The sequence below is a fragment of the Parus major genome, chromosome 1 (genome assembly GCF_001522545.3).
Source record: "Parus major isolate Abel chromosome 1, Parus_major1.1, whole genome shotgun sequence".
Classification (NCBI taxonomy): domain Eukaryota; kingdom Metazoa; phylum Chordata; class Aves; order Passeriformes; family Paridae; genus Parus; species Parus major.
In genome coordinates this window covers 81,320,555-81,345,860 of record NC_031768.1, presented here as the reverse complement: position 1 = coordinate 81,345,860, position 25,306 = coordinate 81,320,555, and the positions used below count along the sequence as shown (strand labels likewise).

Below are 25,306 nucleotides of genomic sequence, written 5' to 3'. Positions count from 1 at the left end.
ATTAAAAATTAGTACAAAAAAGATCAAAAATCTTCCTAAAATGTATAAAAGCAAGTTTCAAATGAAAGTCACTCACAGTATGTTTCATAGTGCAAGGTGATATTTTTCCACCACCTGAAATAAAGTCAACAGTAGTTTATAAATTACCATTTCTTGCAGCAACATTTTCTTAAAGGAACGTGCTTACATTAGAAGACTTGGAAAGCAAAACCAAATAAATACCTTTTCTTTTTTTTTTATAAAAAAAAGAGCATAATTTTTAAACCAACACAATATCAGAAAACTTTGCCTTATTTACAGAGTGAGAAAGTAAAGCTGAAAAGCTTTAGCATTTTCATGCATGTATGTGAAGTTAAGAAATTCTGATGAATTACTGCCAAGCCTACACTGCCTTCACAGGATGTAGCTTATCTTTGTATTTAAGTATTTTGAAATTTTGTATAAACAAGATAAAACCAGCATTGCCTAGACTCAAGAAAGGTTAGAATTTTCTGAACCTGCATATCATGAGTGCTGTTGAAAAGCTGAAGGATAATTCCCATTGTAAAATGCAACAGACAACTTTTTAAGGTGCACCAGTAAAAAAGTTGATACGGTCTTCAACAGCTGTAACCATAGAAGACGATAAAAAATATAGCATGTGTTTAGGAATCTAGGAATGAGTCAGCTATCATTCTATGAGCATTCTCTTGACTAAACTTGCTCTGACCAAACCTGCAAGTTTAGGAGCAATTCATACTTTAAAGTCATCTGTAAAAGATGTGAAAGAAAAGCATTCCACAAATTTGGCTGTGAACACCAGAGCAGAGGTAGGAAGCCTACAGGAAAAAAAAAATCCTTTAAACCAGTGGGGGGAAAACCCCAAATTTAAACACAAAAATCATTTCAGTAGTAGAGACTTTGGGAGTATGTATTGTCACCTGAAACAGCTTGCAAGCTCTAGAAAACATTTTGGGGAATACAATTACTCCTTCTGTCTTTTTTTGTGACTGACTGATGGACTTGGAAACAGGCTTCCTGATATGCTGTGGTGTCACGGTGAGGTTGCAGCAATCTGTGAAGTTCAACTTTTTTTTTTTTTTTTTTTTCTTATTTTAATGCTAGAGATTTTCAAAATCATGTCGCTTCAGAAGATTATGAGAAATTATTTTAGGTGCACTGAAGTAATTAACTCAATCAAAAAGCATCTATGTGAGTTCTGCTGTTACCTCATTCATTAGAATTAAAAAGAAATTAAAATGGAGAAAAATTTCTGTGTGCTTGTGGCAAGCCTGTTTAATACAGTAAAATACAAATCACTTGTATTGTAAAATACAATCCCTTTTTCAGGGAATTACTCAGTCTGCTACTGATATGCATTTCTGGTATTCTTTCTGCTTCTTGAACTTATATTCTTTCATGATTTTGTTACAGACTGAATGACTTTGCATCTTCCTTAATCAAACTTTCTTCTAAGACAAATTCAGCCCTTGAGCAGAAAAAAAAAAAAGACAGACGAGACACAATAAGGACAAAATAATTTGTAGAATTGTAGTGAAGGCTATCATCTAGGGTGAGCTGCAATGTCATGGGAAGATAATTCAGTAGCTCTTGGTGTCAGCTAAACTCTGCTTCTACAGAAGTCAATGTGGAGGACTTCTGTCAATTACTGACAAAATAAAAAGGCTGCAGCTCTATGAAGTTGTAGCCTGATATATGGCTGCTCATAGAGGTGTGTAAAAGGAGAACACAAGATAGAAGGCTAAGCAAGAAGAAGGATAGGTCTCAAGGCCTTCTGGCTACCCAAAACCAATACCTGCTGGGGGTTCTTATTTGTTTTTGTGATCCTTATTCATAAGTATAACAGTCTTGAGGGAAGAGATTCAAACTGGCCACAACTTACAAGTTTTATTTTCTTTCCCTGGCATGTGAATAATCTGTCATTTTACTCTGTCCCCAAGTGTTGTGTTTCAGTGCTGGGAGAAGGTGTAACACCCATCATCTGCAGTCATGCTGTGTGGCTGTCAGAGGTTGTCTGCTACCCCAGGGCCAGAAGAAATACAGCCAGGCCTCTTCTCTGCTCAGGCTGAGCTATAAAGAATTCAGATGGTCCTTGTGGCCTGCAAAGCCCCATTTGAGAAAGTCATAAAGGAGGCAGGCAGGTGTAATAAACCTCAAGATGAAGTGCTGACCTTCCCTTCACAGAAGAGCAGGAAGGCGGCCTCAGGGGCTGGGCTGGGAGAAATTGTTTTGATGTGCTAGTTTGACCTAATTTTCTGTGTTTGAAAAGTAAAGCCGAGCCAAGAGACAAATTTGAACCTGAGAAGCACAAGATATCCATCATGAATAGGAGGAAACTCAGGCAATGTTTTGTTTAAACCAAACTGGACATGTTGTGCTATGCTAAGCCTTTTGTCAGTCTGTGTGCATGACTGGAGCCTTGCAGCAAAAGGTGGGGAACATAGTAAGAAACTAAACTAACAATTAAAAAGTACATTCATCCATCTATTGCTGTGCAATTTTATGCAAATCTTCCTTGTATAGTCAGTAACTAATTATATGAGGTTTTTATGGTAGTAGAAATTGAGAGCTTGTACAAAGAGATGGAAAGATTTAGGTCAAGAGATAATTTAGCTAATAAGAATTGAACACAAAATAATTTGGATATGAACCCTTATACAGAATCATAAACTTATGTGTATATGTATGTATATATATATATATATATATATTTGGACATGGTAATAATGATGTTTGAGCAATACCTTTAAAAGATTGTAGGTCTGAGGCTTGTTCAAACTTCTTCTGTCCCTTATGCGTGTTGGGATTTTTTCCATAGATTTCTTCTACTGAAGGATCCTGAAATAAACGGGCAAGCATATTTAGGCCTAAATATCAATCTCAATTAAGTATCAGTGGAGTATTCCAAAAGAGGAAAACTTTTTCTGCTCTGTATCAGCTGCTATTAGTTTTCATTAAGTATTTATCTGCATTGTCACCAGGCCTCTGAGCTCATTGTTAACTTGCTTTGTAAGCATACAAGAGATGTAAGGCTTGGAGTAGAAAGAGTAAAGTGAATTAACTTGACAGATATTTATGGGGAACCACTCCCAAACATGAATCAGCATGAGAGAAAGCATGAATGTTCCACCTTGGAAAATGCCATGGCTAAGTGATGGTTCAGTTGTTGTTTATGGCTGAGGGATTGCATTTTCATTGGTTAACATGAAATGGGAGGGAGCCAGATACGCCAAGAAAAGCTGTGAAGATAATTACCACACGCTTTTTGTTGGTTTGTTTTTTTTTTCTGGAATGGGACAAAGGAGGTGCAAAAACTAAAGGGTGGGGAACCAAGCCTTGTGGAAATGTTCAGGAAGCATTGCTGTAGTAAACAGTACTTACTGGAACTTGGAATTACAGCTTGCAAAGGGCAATGAGATTTTAGTACAGCGACAATATGCTGGTGAACCTGCATACTAAATGCAGAGCATGGAGAGAAACACGAGGCACGAGGAGAGATCTGCACATCAGTATTGCTGCTCAGAACTGAACTCACCACCTTTTAACCAGAATATTCCTATTGCATTATTTTTCAAAGCAAGGCTCTCAAAAAGCCATGAGTGATTGTAGCTGTGCTTTTTGCCTTGTTGGCTTTGATCTGAGGTACAAAGAAGATTTTTCCATGTAGGCAAGGCAGACCCTTCATAAACCACAGTGCGGAAAAAAAGTGTGATTGCTTTTAAGTTTTGCGGCACGTTTCTGGTGCAGTAAAGGCTTGCAGGGTCGACCTATTTGTCGAGGCAGCTCGTGCCTGACAGCTTGTAGATCCTGTTGATCAAGTCAAGGACTGCAGCCAGAATAATTGCTTGAAATTTTCTAGATACAGAAGTGCCAGTGAGGACTGCTACCCTGTGCTTTTAAAAGGTTGCTCCTAAGAGGCAGAATGAGAACAGTCTTGCAGTATAACAGATGCACATTTATGGATAAATGTCAAGGATAGCACAATTCCCCTGAGAAGTGTGTAGCAGTGTTACCACATCACTGCTTACAGCCAGCATTGCTGTAGCATTTTTTAGCACTAAAATGTTAATGGAAAAAGATATTGTAGGAGGAGAAGTGTGCAGAAATTATTTCCTCCTGAAAAACGGAATGCATTTTATGTGATGAACTGTAACGACTGAGCACACCCCACATAACAGTCAAGCTTTGATAGTAGCTTTAAAGATAGTAGATTTAAAGATAGTAGATTTAAAGCTCTTCAGACACAGTTCTTTTAAATTATGGTGTAGCTGTTTGTGTCTTGTGCTAATAATTATGCCCAGATTTGTCCTTGTTACCCTCTTCTTTGCCTTTCCCTATCAAAACTAAGTTTTGGGGATTTGGAAATATACCTGTTTTCAGAAACACAGATTACTGCATATTTTTTCGATCTCTTTGAAGTTAAGAATAAACACAGTAATTTTGGTTTCAGAGGTTTGTTGGTTTTTTTCTTATTGCAAATCAAGTATTACTCAAAATTTCTAGAAATTCACCCTTGGTTTTACTAATGTTTTAGGGTTTTCCTTCCAGGCTTCCTGCAGTATGTATAAGTAGTCTTTTTTTCTTTCCTATGTGTTGGGCAGTTAGCTTAATTAATAATGTGACATATAGAAAGGATTTCAGGAAAATACTCTTGAAGTATTTTAGGATGTTACTGTAAGTAACATCTTAAAGTATTTTAGCATGTTACTGTAAAATGTGCTGTATAATTAGGCATGTGTTAAAATATTGGGAGAATAACCTGAATCTGAGATGATCCTAATGATGAAAGGGAGGTTAAATCAAAGATTTATAATGCTGGCCTGGAGGTGTTTGCTAACTACAGAAAATACATAAAGAGTGTTTCAGTACTATAATGATTTCCATATTATAGTGAGAGCTGAGAAGTGTTAAAATATGTTCAGTCCTAAATCCATTTCCTTGGATTATAAATTAGTTCACAATTATATGCTGAGAGCAGAGGTGCACATTGCATGCACATCTCTTGGGTAACGAGAGCTGCATCTCTTGTGAATGCAGAATACTGATAACAGCATTCAGAATCTGACATGCTGCAGGCAGGCAACATGTGGGCTTTCACACACAAAATGCATCACGATGAATGCACTGAAGTACTGTTGAAAAATGCAGAAGTGACATTTGATTTTAATTATTTAGAAAAATATGCACTGAAGTGCCATTTTTATTATTTTTCTTAGTAGAACAGAGGTAGATATGTTACCAAAAGCAGCAGTAAAAGAAACAAACTCCCAATAGTCTGAGAAGCTGGTGAAAGAAAAGCATTTCAGTGTTAAATATACTTAATTTGCAGTACATATTCTGCAATATATATGTAGTTATATCACTGTGATAAGTCTAAATACCTAACAGAAAATACTTTTGTCTGAGAGGCCCTTAAAGAATCAAGTATTGCATTGAATTTTATGACACTTCCTGTGCATAGGGAGAGTCTTAAACCTGTGTTTAACCTTTTATAAACAAGGAAGAATCCCTTGGGGAAAAAAAAGTTAATTCACACAGAAAAACCCAACCAAACAAACATATAGTTAAGGTTGACTTATATAGAAAAGCATAACCAATACATATTTCCAAAAGAGATTTAGAATTGTTGTTTCGAAATATGTGTGAAAAATAGTAACTTAATTTGTGACTTAATATGTATGTGTGTACATATCTATTTATCTTTCATGATATTCTCACAAATAGGAGAAACAGTAAGTGAGATTATTGAGTAGTCTTATAATGTCCTTCAAACATTTTGTCCCAGCAGATCAGTAGGATGAAAGAAGTACTCTTGTTTTGGGGATTTTTTGGGGATTTTTTAAAAGCATCGTAACAGAAACTAGGGTAGTAAAATACTTCAGAGTTAAAAGTTTTTCACTGTTTCTGTTTATAAATGACAGTCATTTTGAAAGTTTTTTTTTTCAATGCTCTGAAATGTTTTTAGCCTCTAGCTCTCATTGACTTGGATGAATTAATATTGGAGTTCAGATGCTAATTTATGTGACTGCTTTTGAAAACAAATTTAGGTCAAATCCTGTTTCTGTAGGAGCATCCATTAACTCTATCATTAACTCCAGGAACTTTTTCTGTTCACAGCCTCTGTTCTTTAACTGACAATTAATTTTTTCTGACTGAGTCACCTGCCTTCAAGTATGGAGTTGCCAAATAAAATGCTTTATTTAAGAAGCAAGGATACTTTGTTCATGCAGTGCAAATGAATTCTGTAGAAATCTAGCATCTGAATGATGGATTTACTTTTTATTATTTTTACAGGGAAATTCTGGCCTGGGGTTCAGTATTGCTGGAGGAACAGATAACCCACACATTGGGGATGATCCTGGGATATTCATTACTAAGATTATACCAGGAGGAGCTGCAGCAGAGGATGGAAGACTCAGGTAAAAACTTAGTACATGTGCTCTGAAATATAATGCATAATTATAATTATTATTATAATTGTTCTCTGGGAGCCACATGCCAACTGGATCTTTCATGGGGTCAGGGGAAGTAAATTACATGACTGGAATCTCCTTTCTGCTGAGACAGCTGATTGAAGGAGCTTACAGCAACTGAATAAGGGTAGTTAAATCCTGTATTATAGAGGGCATTTGATGGTGCCACCTCCTTCTTAGTACCAGGTATTTACTTCAGTACAAAAGGTAAGATGGGACAGCAGGAGGAAACCTTAATATCAGCATGCAAGTCTTCTTTGCCTGGCCTTTGTGTGTTCATGACTGAAGAACTATACATTGGTCTTATACATTAGGGTATCAAGACTTCCCAAACTACAAAGCCATTGCTAAATAATCACAGCTATTTTTAGATGCTTCCTGTTATTTGGCTGCGGTAGTGAGATGTGTTTACTGCTGTTTCCAAACATGATTTTGTTCCATGAGGATGTGATGGCTGTGCTGTAATGTTCTGAGTCATCTCCAGAGTGGTCTGTTGCTTTAGATCCTGAAACAAACATACAGATAACTCGATAGGGTTCTCAAATACATGGCAGCATCTCCCTTAAACAATAGGAACCACAGCAGTGCTTGTGTTTGTCTTTCCTTGTGGACTGAAGGCAGAAAGGCTTCTGTCTATTACAGAGGCTGCCACCTTACTGTTGGTTGTGCAGCCTGCTAATGCTCCAAAAAGCCAATTTAACTGGAGAAACTTGGGATAAAATTCTGAGGCTTTCATGGTCTCAGCACTGAAATTGGCTCTGAGAGCCTTTGCCAAAAACAGATGGTCTAAAATTCATAAAATGTACCAGATGGTAGCAACATTTTTCCTGAAGCTTTTTCCTTTAATTCAAAGCTAAAAGGGGAATTGGCCAGTTTAAAGACAAAGTTTGGGATATTTGTTATGCTACGTTAATAATTTGATTTTGGAAGTGATTTTTTTTTTTTACTATGATAGTCATGAGGAATCATGGTGGTTGGCAGTGCCTGAAGAGTTTAGTTTTAACTAAGATTGCAGATAAAAGGAATGGGATTAATATCATGTAACTTTGTGACTAAAATGTAGCTACATACCCCTAAGGTAGCCTACTAATAGTGAGGAAAAACCTAAGCATTTCTATATTGTGATTCATTTCATCCTAAAGTCAATGCTTAAAACAGAGCAGAAGAATAATAGCCTATATTTTCATTGGTGATTCAAATGAAAAGGAGTTTATCTACCTAGTCCAGCCAGTATTGATCTGTACTGTAAATGTCTGCATTGGGCCAGATGAGCTTCATGGAAAACACAGCATGAAGAAACAGCAGTATTTGGAAACGATGCTGTAGAATTAGACATGATGGACAAGATAAAGGGGTCTTAAACCTGAATTTCCTTTCTAAAAAGAAAAGAATTCCTTGCAAAAACCAATCTTTTCAGTAGCTTTTTTAATTACGAATGAAAGCTCTTTTAGTTTAAGGTATTAAGAAGACAGAACCAATTGCAGTATTTTGCTATCTTTGTAAAAAATAAAATACTTCATAACTCATCCTTGTATTAATTAAATACTGTAGGTTTTACTCATGATAATGTCTGTATTGTAAACATCTTAGAAAGACCTTCTAAACTCACAGAAAGTAGTATACTAAGGCAATTCATCAATCCATTTTAAGATTAGATGAGGCAAACTTGGTGTTTTGTAATAAAAGTTTAGCAGTACAAGTACAGTTACCTTACTACTAAGATTTATATAATGTTTTAAGCATATGCTTGGTATGGTCATTCCTCCTTTACAAAGATTCTTCCTTTCCTTGTTTTATCTGGCAAATGGGTTTCACTTTGCTGCAAAGTCACAATCCTGTCACTTCTTAGGAACACCTGAAAATGTAGTTATCAGTGATCATTACCACTGAAGGGCCATATCCTGGGGCAGTCTTCGCTGACGTACATGATAATTAATTTTTCATACCAGAGAGTTTATCAGCTAGGGCCAGTCTATAGGAACAAAAGGTTAACATCATGCAGTAACAACTACAAAGAGCAGTGATAGCATAGGTTTCTTAGCAAAAGTCCAATTTTTAATTACCTGAGAATGAGAGATTGGTGTTTATAAACTGAAGAAATATACAGATTTTTTGTCTGCTTTTCTTTCACACTGTGCCTTACAGATTCTCTACATTATATAGCGGTGTGGGCTGTCTGAACTGGCTTCTATATCTGCTGTCTGTTTTTAATCATAAAAGCCTGTAAAATCACTTCCACTGCATTTTACATGATGTCTCTTTGATCTAACTTAGCTGAGTGAAGTTCTTCAAACAGCATGACTGTGAAAGTGACCTATGCTCCAGACCCTTAGGAATATTTTACATGAATGCAAAGACAAGTGCAGCCTGCTGCACCTGGGAAGGCATAACTCTCCAGGGGCAGATGTATAGTTATAAGTACGTAAATATCTGCTATAAACCTGATGGGAGGGAGAGAAGACAAAGAAGCCAGACTTTTATCAGTGGCGTCCAGTGACAGGGCAAGAAGCAATGGACAACAAGCACGTGAAATTTTGTCTTATTATCAGGAAACTCTTTTTTATGGTGTTACTGGGCACAGGTAACTCAAGAGAAGTTGTGGAGTCTCCTTGGAGATATTTGAAACCTGGCTAAACATGTTCTTGGACAAGTAAACTTGTTTCAGCAGAGGGAGTTTGACAAGAGGTGCTTTCCAACTTAAATGGCATTGTGATTCTTTCATTTGGCCCGAGCCAGCAGTGTGCTCTGGCAGCACTGAAGACAGCATCAAGGTGAGCAGAGATGCACAGAGAAAGGACTGGAGGCAACAGTCATATGTTGCAATAAGGGAAAATTCCAGTTATGTCTGAGGACAAAAGATCTCTTTAACGTAACTGGTGATTCCATGAGATTATGAAATCTCTCTTCTGCAAGAGGTGAAAAATCCATCCAGATGAAGTCCTAAACTATACGATTGAACTTTTAAATTGGTCCTGTTTTGGGCAGGAGATTGGACTAAGTGACTTCCAAAGGTCCCTTCCAGCCTGAATTGTTCTCAGAATCTGCAGATTACTCTGGTGAATGAAACCTGTGTGTGAGACTGATACAAAGGTGATTAAATTCCTGGGGTTTTCCTTTAGTGGAGAAATTGACAGTAGATACAATGCATAGTGCAGGTTTGTATCACTTCATGACCCATATCTCTGCTTAAAAAATAGCAATAATTATCAGCCACTTTAGATTTCACTCATCTTAATAAAAAATCCCCTTTTTTGAGAGACTTCCTGAACTTTCAAAAATCAGAGAAGCACAGAACCATAGGATATTTTAAGTTAGAAGGGACTGAAAAGGATAATGTAGTCCAACTCCCTGCTTTTCTCAGGACTACTACTAAGACTAAACCATGTGACTGATAGCACTGTCCAGATGTTCCTTGAACGCGATCAGGTGTGGTGCCACAACCACTTCACTGGGAAGCCTCTTGCAGGGACAAACTACGCTCTGAGTGGAGAATCTTTTCTTCGTGTCTGGTCTGAATTTCCTCTGAGCAACTTCATTCCTTTTCCTCGTGTCCTATTGCTGGTCACCAGAGAGAGGTGATCAGCACCCGCTCCAGTGCTCTCCTCAAGGAAGGATAATGGATATATCCTAATGGATATGTTTACATACTACTCTCCCTAAAATGCCCTGACTTGTAGAACTAGTGTAAGAACCATCACACTGCACAACTCAGATTTTAGAAGACATTTAGGTCAATACACTAACTCCTCATCTTGAAAAATAAAGCTGTGGAATCTTTTTATGAAGTCCATATAATATACAGAAAATTATTTAATATATAATACATAATATAAAATATATCAGTTGATGGAATTTTAAGAAATATTTTAGCTTTAATTATTTAGCTAAATGTGACTATAATAACCTTGGAACTAAATGGAGGTTATTTTTTCTCTGAATGCTTCATGCTGTGTTTCTCTGAAGATTTGAGTTTCAAGTCAGGGATAGACAGAGAATATAAACTTTCTGACAGTAGCAGTCATTCCCACTGAGTTGAAGGAGAATTTCTCTCAACAGTTTGATCTTTTAAAACTTTTGATGCATAAAAACTTCTGCTTCTATCTTATTAATGTTGGTTGTCCATGGACAAGCATCTACTTTTTAATAAAGAAGTTCTGAATTTAGATTTTTCTTCTCTGGAAGAAAGAGAATCCCAATAATTATGGCTCAGTGCCTTTTTTTATTTTATTTGCATTTTTGTCAGAGAAAAAAAAACAAAACAGTGTTTGTTTCATTTTGACTACATAAAGCAAAAAGCTTCAGTATAACATTCAGTAGTTACTTCTTTTGGCTTATCATCATACATGAACCTCTGGCTTCTAAAAGGCAACACATACAAAACCATTCATTCTGTGGTCACAAAAGTGATCAGCTTATGGAACTAGAAACATGGTTTAGTGGCAGAACCTAATGGGGGGGAAACAACTAAAAGAATAATACAAAGCTTTCGATTATTACTAAGTTTAAAAGAGCACAGACTCACAAAATATTACCACATTTTTAACAACTATAAATCAAAATTATTTTGATTTAAGAATCACTCTTACTGGTTATAGTTTCTCACAGTCTAAATTTGATTTTCTGGTAGAGATAACTTTCTGAAAAAAGCTTTCTCGCTCTACAGGAATGAAAGGGCCATGTGAGTTCCTTATGTATTGCTATCAAAATACACTTTTCCTGCTTGAAAAGACAATTTTGAAAATGAAAATTTTGAAAGGTCTTGGGTACTGTCGTGGTTTTAAAGCATTAGCTAAAAAATCACTAGAAAATTTACTCATTTCTTTCTGTGAGATATTGATTAGAAGAAGAGCAAAACAGGATTAAAACTTAAAAGGAATAAAGAAAGTTTATTAACAAAACTACAAGAATAAGAAACCAGAATAAAACTTTCAGAAGCCCTTTTTTCCCACTACCCAACCATTCCCTTGTTCACATGACAACATAGAGACAAACAAAAACCCTGGTGGTTAGAACAGTCCCAATTTTGCCATAGTCTTCATCAGTCTTTGTAGAAAAAAAGAAGTTTTCTTCTGCTAATCTATGGAGTTTTTCACAAGAAAACCATTTTTCTCATGGCTTTCTATTTCTCTGATGCCAGCTGCCTGGAAAACTGCCATCAGGTTTTCTTCTCCCATTTCACATCACTCTGAGGTGTGTTATGGGTCAAATGAATCTAGGGATGTCATTTTTAAGGATGAGTTATTCAAAGGCAAAAGTTCTCTCCATCTGTCTCTGGGAGCCTCTCTGGAAACAGAAGTTTTCTCTTTGCCTCTTAAGGGTCACAAATCCTCAATTATTACTTCTCTTTTTCTGTTCCCACATCTCTTAGGATCACAACTACTTCACTATTTGCTTAAATCCACACTTTGAAATACTTAATTCCTTCCAAAATACTCTTTCACAAGTTAAAGGAGATTTTTTTTTTTAGAACATTATTGTCCATTTCCATAGCTTTAACAAAAGAATATTTCAGCTTATTAAAGCATCTTATTTATCTCCTCATCTGACGCTTAATTCCTTTCTTCACTGTTTTTAATAGTTTTTGTTGTCTCTCTACCTGTTGATCACACTTTCTTGCCTTCTTCCTGGAAAAGGGATTAAATCTGCAAGTCTCATCTGGGTGGTAAAAGGGTTAAAATCTTGCTCAAGCTGCAGGTGTTTATGCTGCTGGGTTTCAGCTCATCGGTGCTTAGAGAGCTGGGCCCCCCCCCTGGGAAAAGCTTCAGCCACCCCGGAGGCTTCCTGGGAAGCTGCAGCAGAACCTGGCCCGGCCAGAGCCCGGGACAAGCCCCGCAGGCCCCATATCCTGGCTGGGAGCTGCGACAGGCCCAGCCCAGCCCTGCCTGGGCCGCATGGCCTGGACAGGGCACAGGAAGCCAGCTAAAGCTCTGTTACCTTTCACAGCCAGGAAACAAAGAGACAAAGAAATTCCCAGGCTTAGGTCTTAAGGTGGTGTTCACAGGTTGATCTCACTTTTCAATGGTTAAAACTACTGTCAATTCTCAGAACTGGCCAGTTATTGGCCAGGAGAAAAACTCCCATCAGCCTCCAGTAGTTTTAACTTCCTTAGTTGTTTCTCTTTGTTTTCTTAAATGCCAATTTATCACAGGTTCTAGAAAAGTAGATAAAAGAATCTTAGAACAGATCTTAGAAGGATCTTAGAAAGAATCTTAGATGAAAGACTCAATAGAACAAGAATTCAAATCTCACATTTTATACCAATCACTTGGTCACAGGAATCTTACTGAACCTGTGATACAAAAGTCAGTTATTGCATTTGTGACAGAATATGAATGAGTTAATTCACAGGACTGTGAGATAGATTTGGACAGTATTGAGCTTGACTTTTAATGTTGTACCAGGGTTATTTTGGTATTTAAGCCTGAGCTGTATTCAAGAGGAAAGATGCAAGGGCTCAGTCCAAGGGAAGAAATTGGTTGTGCCTGGGAGGATACACATTGCCCTGGTTAGTTGCCCAGACCTGTGGCTGCTTAATTCATTCTTTCTTCTAGGAAACTGATTGCCAGTCTCTTCCCATTTGAGAACCTATCAATTGTTTTTCCTTTAAAGCGTGGACATTTGTAAGGAGAACTTAAACAGGTTGAGGAAATCAGATCAACTGAGAGTTACCTTTGGCAGACTAATCAGAAACAGCGCTGGTATCCCCAGCCAGCTGATTATCATAGGTTAAAAACTTACAAGGCTGTGCATTGTTCATCTTTCCTTAGTTGATGTATCTTTCCTTTTCTTTAATCACTGATTGCTAGGAGGTTTAGTGTTGTAAAGCTGCAATATTTTTTAGGCATGCTGTGTTGTTCTGGCACCTTGTCAGCCTTCCCCATTGTATTTCCCTCCCACCCTCAGCTCTCAGAGTGATTTGGTGTGAGGAAAGGAACGTTATACACGTGCTGATGGCAGGAGACAAGAAGCAAAATAACTTGCCTTCAGTCATCCAGTAAATCAGGAGAAAGCTTGGAATAGTGATTCCTTCTCTTACGTTTCTGTGCCTTAAAGGCTTCAGTTAAATGCCTACCAGCAAAGGCTCTAAACAAATTAAATTGGTATTCTCTTCAGTTGTCAACTAACCTGCTGTGAAGTGTCAAAGATTACAAATTTAGTTAGCTATATGTAGCAAGGGAGAAACTCTTAAGACCCTTTCTCATGGATATTTTTTTGGGGGAAAAAATTGTGACCTGATGAAAATTTTAAATTAAGTCTGTGTTTGACTAAAATGAAACACAGAGTAAAAAATATGATATCATGCTGTTAATTCAAAGCTTGAAATCTGGAATTGAGAAACACTAGTATTATGTTCAGTTTACCTGAGAAATTCAAAGGAAAGAAGAAAGGGAGGAGAGAAAGCAGAAGTGAGTCCCCACCTGAGAGCTGGTTAGATAACAGACACCCGTGGGCTGTGCTTTGCCTCTGAGAAAGTCTGAAGCCCAGCTCTTTGCAGCAGCAGGCACACAGTTGTGAGTCCATTTGTGGCTCTAGATTGCTCACAAAGAAATGAATTGAGAATGACACTATGGGGCCTTTTCAGATTAACATGAAGAACCCTTTCCAGGAGAGATCATGTTCTTTACAAGTGTGTCATGTGCCTCTAATACAGCTTGGGAACTGGCTTTATTCCACCATCCTTGTATTATCAAAACAGAAGTGTGTCTGCTTTGTGATTAGCTGCCTAAGTCCCTGTTAACTTCTGATCTTGTACTAAGCCTATCAGTACCAGGTCTGTGTGCAGTGCAATGGTACACAGCTTGTTCAGGATGTTGTTATAATTATGGTGCTACCACAAAACACTGATTCATATCTGCACTGTTTACAGGCCTCTGACAATACTATTAGTTCAGTACATAATCCAGCAGTAAGTTAATAAAGAGGCATTCACCTTATTAGGCAAAACATGCTTGCTTTGCAGACAGTCATAAATTAGATCATGAATTATCAACTGTTCGCTCTGTCCTGGTCTGTGTTAGAAAGTTTGATCTTATTAACTGCATTTATCTGTGTAGCTGTGTGTATCTTTTTTTGAGCTACCATGGAACTGAAAAAAAAAAAGAATTACCACGGACAATCTACATGAAAAAACGCAGGTCACAAAATCCAAATCTGATTTTCGTACATTTTTTCCAAAGTTTAACATGTCTTACCATGGCTCACATTTTAAGTTAACAACTTATATGTCTTATCATCAATGGAATATATGACCACAAAATTTTGTTCTCTGTTGCCTGCACCACTTCATTTTTTGTTCACTAAATCCTTCTTTCTCTCTTTTTCCTATGTAAAGTTTGCATTCTTTGTTCAGTATTGCAGATCCCCAGTGTGTCTCTGACACACTGTTTATACATATGTATAATTTGTTTATACATATGTATTATTTATCATTATTTATATTACGCTTTTCCTATTTTGAAAATAAGGTGGTAGGCTGTAAAAATTGTTTTATGAGATACAAGGAAAGTAAAACTATGTTTCAACAGCCAAATTGTCAGGCAAAGAGAATAGAAGTTGATGAATAATAAAAGGTACCTCTCTAGATTGTGGTATTTCAAACTGATGAATTTTAGGAACCTCTTTATAGATACCTTTATAGACATCAGTGATGGACATTTTTATAGAAAATATTTTATTTTGTAATACAAAGCATCAGTGCCTTCCCCCGTATATTTCTGAGCTGTTTTCCACTAATTGAATTCCACTGCTTGTGAATAACACTCAAGTAAATTAGCATGGTGCTAGGACTCTAGAAATTCCATGCAATGGTACTGAACTGGTTAACAGGTCTCTCTCCAAAGAGTTCCTTTATTACCCATCCTGCCTGAATTACAGTCGCCCCAGAGTGCTGCAGCAGCAGAACAGCACTGTGCAGCCAAATCCAAGTGATTATTTCATCAACATGTTTGCCCTGATACTGCAGTTATGAGTTTAAATAGCTCCGTGACAATTTATCTGGAGTAAGAGGCTTTCTGTGGTTGCATACCTTAGAAATCATCTGCTTTCTGTGGATTCTAATATCAGTCAAGGAAAAAATATTTCACATCTCTGTGAAATAACCCTCTGGGGTTCTGTTGTATTTTTCATTTCTTTCAATTTCCACAAAACCTGAAAATAAGATTTTAGATGAGAAAAGACACTGACTTGAGTGACCATTTAAAAACAACAACAACAAAAAAGTTCCTTTTAAGCAGCAAAACTGATTTTAAAACTTCGAAGAAAAAAACTTGGTCAACATTTTGTTTCTGACAGCCAAAACCACTAGTACATGGTGAGACAGTTCATACCCTGTCAAAACTCCTGGCTGTGGTTTGCATAAAGAATTTGGACTTTCAGACTTTAGCCAAGCTGTATTTTCTGACAGTACCTCATCGTTGGTACCTTCCTTACTATTACTTATTACTTATTACTTTTTCCTTTCATTGTTACACTCCACTTTTCTGGCAGCTGTTAGAGCAGAAGTTCCCCACAACATGGGAGTTTTGGTATCAAACTTGCTCATGTCATGCCATCCTGTGTGTTACCCCAAATCCTAGCAACACAAACGATGAGCTTTGGCGCTTCCTCTGTTCCTGTTTGCACTCTGCTCTGAGTTGCAGCTGTGTTGTATGCAACTTAATGGTACTGATGCTCTGAAGCTGGTGGAGTTTCTTACTGAACTTGAACAACGTGTTTTCTCCTCCTCCATTTGTTTTAAGGCTGCACCTATGTTGGGAATAGCTATTCCAATCACACCAAAGCAGGAGGGAGGGTTTTCTGCTTGTCGGTGCAAGCACGAGGATGGCAGTGCTGCTTCGTTTTGTGCTCAACTTGCTGGGCCTGATCTTTGGCAACACTTTTCTTCTTTTGTGCTCAAGTTTCCCCATTTGTAAAATGGATACAGTGATCATTATCTTTGCCTCACGGGGGTTGTTGTGAAGCTAAAACGAGTTCATATTTGCAAAGCCCTTTGAGAGCCCCAGATGAAAAGTACTTGTAAAAATCCTGAACCTGGGATTGCCTCCTGGGTTATCTGTTGTAACTGGTTTTCCTGCACAAACCTGAACGCGCTGCAGACACTGCTGCTGTCAGCTGGGAGCATTTTGACTTGGATTTAGGAACAGCTGAGCGGTTCAGTGCCTTCAATAGACTGAGCGCACCTCATCGGTCCCAAGTCGGCGCCTAGGCTGTCCCCTGGCTGGACACTCCACAGCCTGGCCCAGACTGCTGCCATTCCCCGGGCTCTGAGCGTCAGCCCCCGTGGTGCTGGGACAGCCGGACCAGAGGGCTCCGAGGGTAAGTCAGGGCTGCGAAGCCGGAGCTGTCCCTGCCCTCTACCACACCTACAGCGCCTGGCCTGCGGCACTTCCCAGTACCTGCCAAGCAGCCCTACAGCTGGGAGGAGTTTGGCTGCTTCCTGATGCCCTCATTCATCCCAGGCTTTACAGAGATTTGTTTTCTTTCCCTTTCCTTTATCCCAACACCTTCCTCTCACAACACCCCACAGCTACCTACACCTCCTTCTGCTCATCCTTCGCCTCTCCAAGGTTCCTCTCCGGCCTCAGCTGTTGACGAGCAGATCCGACTCCTTGTCCTGTGAGCAGCAATTTTCCTTCTGGCCACCATTAGAGGCTGCCAGAGCCGCCCGGATCGAGCCGAGCCAGCAGCAGGGGCTGGATGTACCGGGAGTTCCAGCACTCGGTTGCTAGTAGGAGTAGTTTCTGAAGGAAAGCATCGTTCATGGCAGTGGCAGGAGGCAAGACGCAGAGAGACTGAGGATAACTTGGGAGTTAGAGAACGGACAGAGGAATGGAAAAATGTGGTAAGAGCAAAGGATACCAAAATTGAGGATTGAGCTGGATGAGAAGTATAGTGGGAGAAGAAATGCAGGGTGGGAGAATATTTTGGGAGAGGGGAATAGAAAAACTGAACGTTAGTTCCTGTAGATCTTGCAAGAGCTTAATAAAGAAAGTTTGATACATGTTTGAGCCCATTTAAGAGAACGCTTGCCAGTTCCAGCATCCTGCCCACCTTTTGCATGCCCCCTCCCCTTCCTGCCCTGTCCTGCCCATGCTTCCCTATCTGCTTCCTCTGCCATCCCCTTGCTGCCATGAACTCGCCATCCAACACAGACCTTTAAACACAGCTGTGAGCTGGCTGGGGCTGCTGGCTGGGCAGTGTCTGACTGGCCTTTGGGCAGTGGCTGGCCAGGCACTCAGGCCGTGGCTGCCGGCTGGGCAGTGTCTGCAGGCATTATCTGGTGGAGCTGCTGGCCTGAGTCTCCTTGTGCCAGTGTCTGTGATGCACTGCTGCAAATCTTTTGCTTTTAGTAAAGTTGTGCTTCATTTTCAGTAAGTTGAGGTGGGAATCATGTCTGCAAAGTGCAAAATGCTCTTCTGTGTTCGGACAATTGTTTTGCTTTGTCTTCTATACTTGTGTGTCTGGTTTATTTTCAACCCAGCAGCTTTACTTTGACGTGTGTTTGTGTATTGCAGTCCCAAACTCTGTTTGAAGAGAATGCTAATTATGCAGAGGACATTTTAAAATGAATAATGTGGGAAGTGTAAGATCATAAACTCTGTACAAAATTACCACAGGTGTGGCTTACCCAGCAAGAGAGTTAATTTGCCTTGAGTTATTCTGGCCAAGCATAACTGAGCTTGATGGTACAGAAAATAATTTCATTATAAATGATTTAGAACATCTGTACCTCCAAAATCATTATACAGTGACAGGATATAATTCTGCTTTCAGGATGTTTGTGATAAAGGAAAATAAATGATGAAAGAAGAGGTCCTCCTGTGGTAGATGTAAACCTGACTTCTATTCTAGAAGTTTATGCTTGAGTCTGTGTGCAAATTGAAAGGGTGTCAGCTGCTCCTCCCTCAAGCCCATGTAGCTACACCCTGTGAGATGAGCTACCATTAGTTAATAACTACTCCCCATGCTCAAAGTGTGCGTAAGGAGATTGAGCTCTTCTGGGAGGCATCAGACTGAGTGGGCTTTTGTTTCTCTCCTTGTACTGCATGGGGCTTGTATGTGAAACGTTTTTAACCTCTCTTATTTTTACCAGGCACACAAAGAATGGTACTTCTTTTTACTTTTTTCTGTTGGCTCAGTCATCAAGTACATATATGAGAAATTTTATCTACGTGGGTTGTTTTTTGGGGTTTTTTTGTGTTTGTTTTTTTTTTTTTCCAGAGGCAAGGATTCAAAGAATTACATTTGTAGCTGGTTTAAAATTTACTGACGTTTTTAGCACCTGAATATTATTGACCATTCTGCATTCTGCCTTTATGAGTAGATTTGAAATAATACCAAGTCAATATTGTACCAAATTTTAAAATTAATATTGATTTAGAAATCAATAATGTGACACTATTATTATCATCATTTTCATAAGAATTATTATTATTTGAAGCTGAAGTTTCTTAAATTATACGAATGCTCATTGCATCGTATTAGCTTTGACATTTTGGTAACAAATTCATTCCTACAGCTAAAACTTGCCTTGAATCTCCAATCTCCTAGCCAAGTCCTTTTTTTTTTTTTTATCAATTATTTAAAATACAAATACTTAGTGCATTTGGCAGCAGTACATTTTTAAAAGTTTTCAGTGCATGTGTCAATATATTTAAATTACATTGTTTCTTTATTTGGCTTGTAATAATTTAAATAACCTATTTTTTATGTCTCTGTTGCCCTTGAGATCATTTCTCAGTGGAGTGCTGGGCTGCATCACTGAATAAATTTTGCTATCTTCAAATTCCAGGTCTAAGAAGACTATTATACTGAAGCTGAGCAAACATTTTTTTGGTACAAAATTAGGTCCAAATTGCTTTTATGTGCCAAAGAGAAAGAGAAAATCAGGGCTGCCTTCATTCACAAAAGTAGTGACAAAATCATCTTCTAGGGGAACCTGCATTCACTGTCCTTCTCTCTGTGGGGAACATGAGGCTCCAGCTTCCAGAGGAGAAATCAGACCAGTAAACTGCAGGGACTATGAAATCATTGTATTTTTATTCTTTCCTCTCAATGTTCTTTCACTTCCTCAAAGACCGGGAAAGGTTATTTGGGCCAGAGTAACCTTGCCATGAGTGTGGTATTCTGAAAGCCAGGGAGAGGCTGTGGGGGACCAGGATCTCTTCTTTATGGATGTCCTGAGGTCTGCTCAGCACCAATCTTACATGGACCTGCATATATTACTTTGGTTGTTAGAGTTCATCACATAGAATCTTTGGATGGTTTGGGTTGGAAGGTCCGATAGTTCCAAGCCCCCTGCCATGGACAGGGACACCTGCACTAGACCAAGTTGCTCAGTGCCCCATCCAACCTAGCCTTGAACACTTCCAGGGGTGGGGCATCCACAGCTTCTCTGGGCTACCTGCACCTCACCACCCCTAGAGTAAAGGGTGTCTCCAAGGGTCTTCTCAATATCTAATCCAAATCTATACTCTTTTGGTGTAAACCCATTCACCCCTGGCCTGAGGTGACCATTGTGTGCTCTTGTAAATTTCTGTAATGTATGAAAAGATTTCATCAAGTCAAAGCAGCAGGCAGAATTTCTGCCATCTTGCTATTGAGGATGCTCCCTGAGTAATGGGATAATAACACTGTAATCTAAGAAGAGCATTATGTTATACAAAGTGCAACAGGTTCACTGATGGAAACAGAGGCAATAAAAGTGTTTTTCTGAGATGACGTTGGAGACAGCAGATTGTTTTGATTTTTTGTTTCTCTGAATGCCTAATCTTTTAGCTTATTTAATTTTGTTTTCATTCAGAGTTCATTAGATTGTTCCTTTTTTTCTTTTTTTTTTTTTTTCTTTTTTGCTTAACTGGAAAATTTGTTCAGCATTTTCGTCAAGAAAAAAGGATAAAAAAAAAATTGACCTTAACTTTCCATTTTATTTCAGAGTTCAGTTGTAAGTCTGTAGGCATTGCAGCCAAGAGGCATTCAGATATACAGAAAGCTGAGTGGTGGTGTTTCCATCTCTGAAATTAAATCAGCATTATTGGTAGTTCATCAATATCCCTTTGGCTTGAAGAGCTTGTCTAGCAGGGCCTTTTAGGATGAAAAATTGTGATGACCAGGGGACTTATGTTTGCTCTCCTAACAAAAAGATTTGGGGACATCATATGAAACTAATAAATAGCAGATTGAAATAACCACAAGGAGAATTTTTTAACTGGTAGCAAAGCTGTGAGATTCATTGATAAAAAAATACTGGGCATGTTGAGTTTACAAGAGTTTTGAAAAACTTCAAATTTATGTAAAAAAAATTATCCACTTTGGATATTTGGCTCTATTGGCTCAGGAGAGTCCAGCAGCTGCAAATGTATTCTGGATAAAACACTGTGTTAATATTTTTCTTTTACCATCTGCTGCAGGCCACAGTTGGAAAGAAACCCCAGGCTAGATGGAACCGTGGTCTAGTTTATAACTTCATGTAGCTTTTATCTTTTAGATGAGTGAACACCTTATTCCACACATTTTAGCAAGCTTCCCTCTGGCTGGATCATTCTGGCCATAGGAGTAGCCCTGTTTCCATTAGGCCAAGGGCTGGATCTCTGTGTGAGCCACTGGGTGTTTGGGATGTGGTCAGAAGGTTCAGCAGGGCAGCTCCAGTGCAGATCTTGCTGGCTGTTTTGCCTTGCTGCCTCAGTGTGCACCTGCAGCAGTCCTGCTGCCAGGGGCCAGGGTTTTAATCTGCTGCACAAGGTTTTGCACTAAAGGTTTGTGACTGCTCTCTCTTCTGTTCCTGTTCCTGTTGGGAGCCACTAATGGTCCCCTCTTGAAATCAATCACTACATGTCAGAATGTGTGGAAGCTCAAGGTAGTGCTAAATGAGCTCAGCATTGCAGAGCTGCATTAATATTGCCATTTACCTGTGGACAGGCTGTAGACATATGGAAGATATTGATCTGGCTGGTTTTCTACTCTAGATCTACTCTGTCAGTGTCTGAGCTGGCTTGGATGTCTCTGCATGGGATTTCACTGTGCCCAGTTTGATGTAATATGATGTGTCTTTGGGGTCAGATTCCAGATATTAGGTTGGGGAATATTTTCAGCCAAGATGGGGGGGTGTGGGAGTGTGTGTGTACATATGTATGCACTCCCAAAACAAGACACCCTGTAATAAAGGCATCCCAAAGACATTCCATCTAAAAGGAAAAAAAAGCATCTTTTTGAGGTGGCAGAAAGCATTAACTCAGAGAGAGCCCCAGATTTGTCCGGAAAGTTCTCAGAAACAGAATAGAATGTAGAAAGGATCCTAAGGCCTTTAAACAATAAATAAACTTCTTTTTAGCCAATTTTGTGTCTGGAGTGTCGCCTTACAGCTGAGTTTAAGGCCTTTAAGAAAAAAAAAGAGATTAAGAGAACGGAAATGCTGATGCATCCTCTATTGAAACTGTGTGAATAGGAACATATCTAAGCTTCTAAATATATTTTCTTCTTAGAGTCTAAAGGCTGCAGGGACTTTTCCATTTCTAATTATATAGTGCAGTATGCTGTCTGTTTCTGACTTACAACTTCAGTAACAGAACTTAGAATCATAAATGAAACACAAGGAGAGGGATAAAGAGACGCTGTATATGATAAGGAAGTGCTCTGCTAATATTTTTACTGATGTTGTAGCCAGTCACTTGGGTTTTAAATTCTGTGACTGTTATGCAAACCCTTTAATACACTGGCATTTCATTAAGAGGCTGTTAAAAAAAGAAAAAATCTGCGGGCAACAGTAGTAGCAGTAGCAAAGGACAAGCAGTGGGAATGTCTTACGGCCGTTCTGTGGCTGTGCTGGTTGTGTCTCAGGTCTCAGCAAGGTCATGTCTGTAACAGGGAATGGAAACACAGACATTTCAGGCAATAACATATTCTGAAATTCTGAAGTATTGTCTGAAATCTGACTTATTCCCTGAAAGTCAGAGCTCTGGTCTCTGTTCAGGAAGTGAAATAAATCTCTAAGTCTTCTGGTAGACTTAATAGCCTCCCTGGATGTGATCTGAAATTTTTGAGTGCATTATAGCAGGCACTTTTGCCTCCAAAACCATCACTAGACTCTTGGTATACAAAAAGAGAAATTTAATTTGTACTTCATTTCTCATGCAAACTTTGGGAGGACAAGAAGTAGGACTTAGTGCTAGCGCGTCCCTGGATACGGGAATGAGGAAAGTGACTGGGACTGCCCTGCTCTAGAGGGAATGAGCTGGATCTGCACGGGCAGGCTTTTGCTGATGCTCTTCCACATCTTTCACCTTCTGCCATTTAGGCAGGAATCCACTACAGATGGCTTTCACTTGGAAGGGTAAGTGGTTATTTTCTATGCCCAAAATACTGAAAAAATTCAAAGGCGTGAATTGTGGGGATAACCAACACAATTTCAGGTTGCCCTTCGAAACCTTATGGGGTTTGGAGGCTGTGGGTTGAACGCAGGTGGTTTGCTATAGGCCAGACTGGGTTTCCATTATATTGCACATATACTTAAGTGAGAAACATTTTATAAGATTTTTTTTTTTTTTTTAATTTCAGTCTCTGGTATGATAATCATTCCAGTTGCTGATAGGAGTTGTGAGGCTGCAGAAGCACTGCATTAGGCTTGTGCAAGCACACCCTGCTTCTCAGCAAAACTTGTTAGCTCGGCCATGCACCAACCTTTGGGCTCCCAGGGCCAACACACTGAAACTGGTTTGCCAGTGCAAGGGGAGAAACCATCTGCCCAGGTGAATCTACTTAAGCAAATGCTGTGAGGGAGTTAGTTCCTGTCTCTGCACACACACACACACACACACACACAGCTGCCTTTGTGCTCGGTTGAGGTGTTTGCCTTTCAACTCTTGCTTCTGAAGACTTGCTGCAAGGGCGAGTGCAGCCAGGAACAGGCAGGAGACTGCTTTGTTTGGTTATCCAGTGTTTGTGCTGAGTATGCCTGGGGGCTGCAATGAGGGCTAGTCCCTGTTTGAGATGAGCCAAGAAGGTGTAGACTCTCCTCTGGAAAGCTTATTTAGACTGTAAACAGGAGACAAAGGAAGTGGTATGCAGGTGAGGTTTTAATCCTACATTTTCCGACTATGAAAGAGGAACCTGGTAGAGTTTGCACATGAAGAGTTGGGATGGAACCAAGCCAGAATTATTGGGGAAATGCTTATATTGTATTGAATTTAATTAATTGCAATAGACTAATGCCATTGATTCGGAGGTTTGAAGGATGATGTTTTTCTCTCAGAAATGAAACATTGTGGGTTTAGTCCTTATTTATTTTCCTCAGAATGAAAGATAATACTGTTCTTGTTAGAAGCACAGGTTACATTCAATACCTCAAATAGTGCCTTCATGTTAAATACAGTTCGGTTTACTATTTTATTGCACCAATATCTCCACATGTTTCTTTCAAAATCAGTACTAGGATTTCAAGTAATTACTAAGTTCAGTTCTAATTCAGCTGTGTCATTTGTAAGGTACAAATCCCTCCCCACCATCATAAGTTTTATCAAGTAGTGTTTTCAGTAGTAGCCATGAGATATTTGAAAATTCCTTATAAATCACATAAGTGTCAAATTTTTAGTTAGGATTGGCTGTTACCTTCATCAGACATTTTCATAAGCACTAGTTCCCTTCCATCTTCCAGAGACAGACAGGAATTTTCTTCCACTGATAAGCTTTATCTCTTTATTTTTGAAATAGACATCAAAGTAGTTTTATGCTACTTTACAATGTCAGGAAGGGGTCTAAGAGTATACATGAATTTGCTACAGAAATCAGATCATGTCTCTAAGGATCATTATACATAAGGAAACTATGCCCTAAGGTGCATATATATCATTGGCATTTAGTGTTAGCTCTGTAGTCTGTGATTTTAAAGACAGATCTGATTACTGTTGTAGTAAATGTGATAGCCTTTATTCTGAATTCTTAGTGGAAATTTAAACAAAAAAAAAAATTCCTCTTGGAAGGAAGTTATATGATTCAGTATCAGTATGTACATTTTTAAACTCATGTGCTGTGAATTCTAGTTATTATGGCATAGAAAGGGTAGGTATAGAACTAAAAAAAAAAAATAAATAGGGGGGAGGCATTCTTCTCTAATGGACTAGACATATTCTCTTAGGGTCAAATAATGTAATTATAATTATTTGCTAACCTATTGAAGAAAAGATGATAATAATCATCGTCATCATCATCCTTTCAGCTTGCAACCTAAAATCTTGTGGTTTTGCTTAAGGTCCTGTGCTCTTGCGAGTTCTGGAAGAAAGAAAATATCAAGAGTTTTGTAGGGAAACTTAGGCTAAAAAGGTTAGACAAAGGAGCAAAGGATAAAGTTTAGTGATCCTTTGTCTTACCTTTGTAGCCTGATATCTCCATAATGGTATATGGAGGTATATATCTACCTGATATATTCCATAGTTTTGCACTCATTCTCCCATTATAACTATTTTTACCTTTATTTCTATTTCCTGATGGAAGAATAAATAAAGTCCATATCAATTTGAGTTTTTCTGAGGAGGCACTAAAAAAACAAAGCAGTTATCTTTGGTTAGAAAGAATCTACAAGTGCTGGCCATTCTGCAATGGAAAGCATGGTAACTCTACTTTTGAAAAGCAGCCTTGTCCCACTAATATGACTTAGCTGGAGGTGTCTGGATGATAACTAGGACCTGTGGATTACTACAGGATTTAGTGTCATGGTGTTGATCCACGGAGTACAGATGATTCCCTTGTTCTTGATTCTGTAGTTGGTTCTAGTTAGCTTTGTTATGGAGCTGCAAGTGGGCTAATGTGTGTTGGCAGGACCATTTGGTATTCTGAGGCTCTTA

The 25,306-nt window shown here is 38.7% G+C and overlaps 1 protein-coding gene across 20 annotated transcripts in view; it reads left to right on the top strand.

Annotated features, from left to right (window-relative positions):
- DLG2 (discs large MAGUK scaffold protein 2) overlaps positions 1-25,306 on the top strand; it is a 986,158-nt gene that overhangs the window by 657,474 nt on the left and 303,378 nt on the right. For all 20 annotated transcript variants that reach the window (XM_033516385.1, XM_033516379.1, XM_033516378.1 and 17 more), the window contains one exon: positions 6,295-6,419. In XM_033516385.1, coding sequence (XP_033372276.1) covers positions 6,295-6,419 — 125 coding nt within the window. The remainder of the gene's footprint in view (positions 1-6,294; positions 6,420-25,306) is intronic.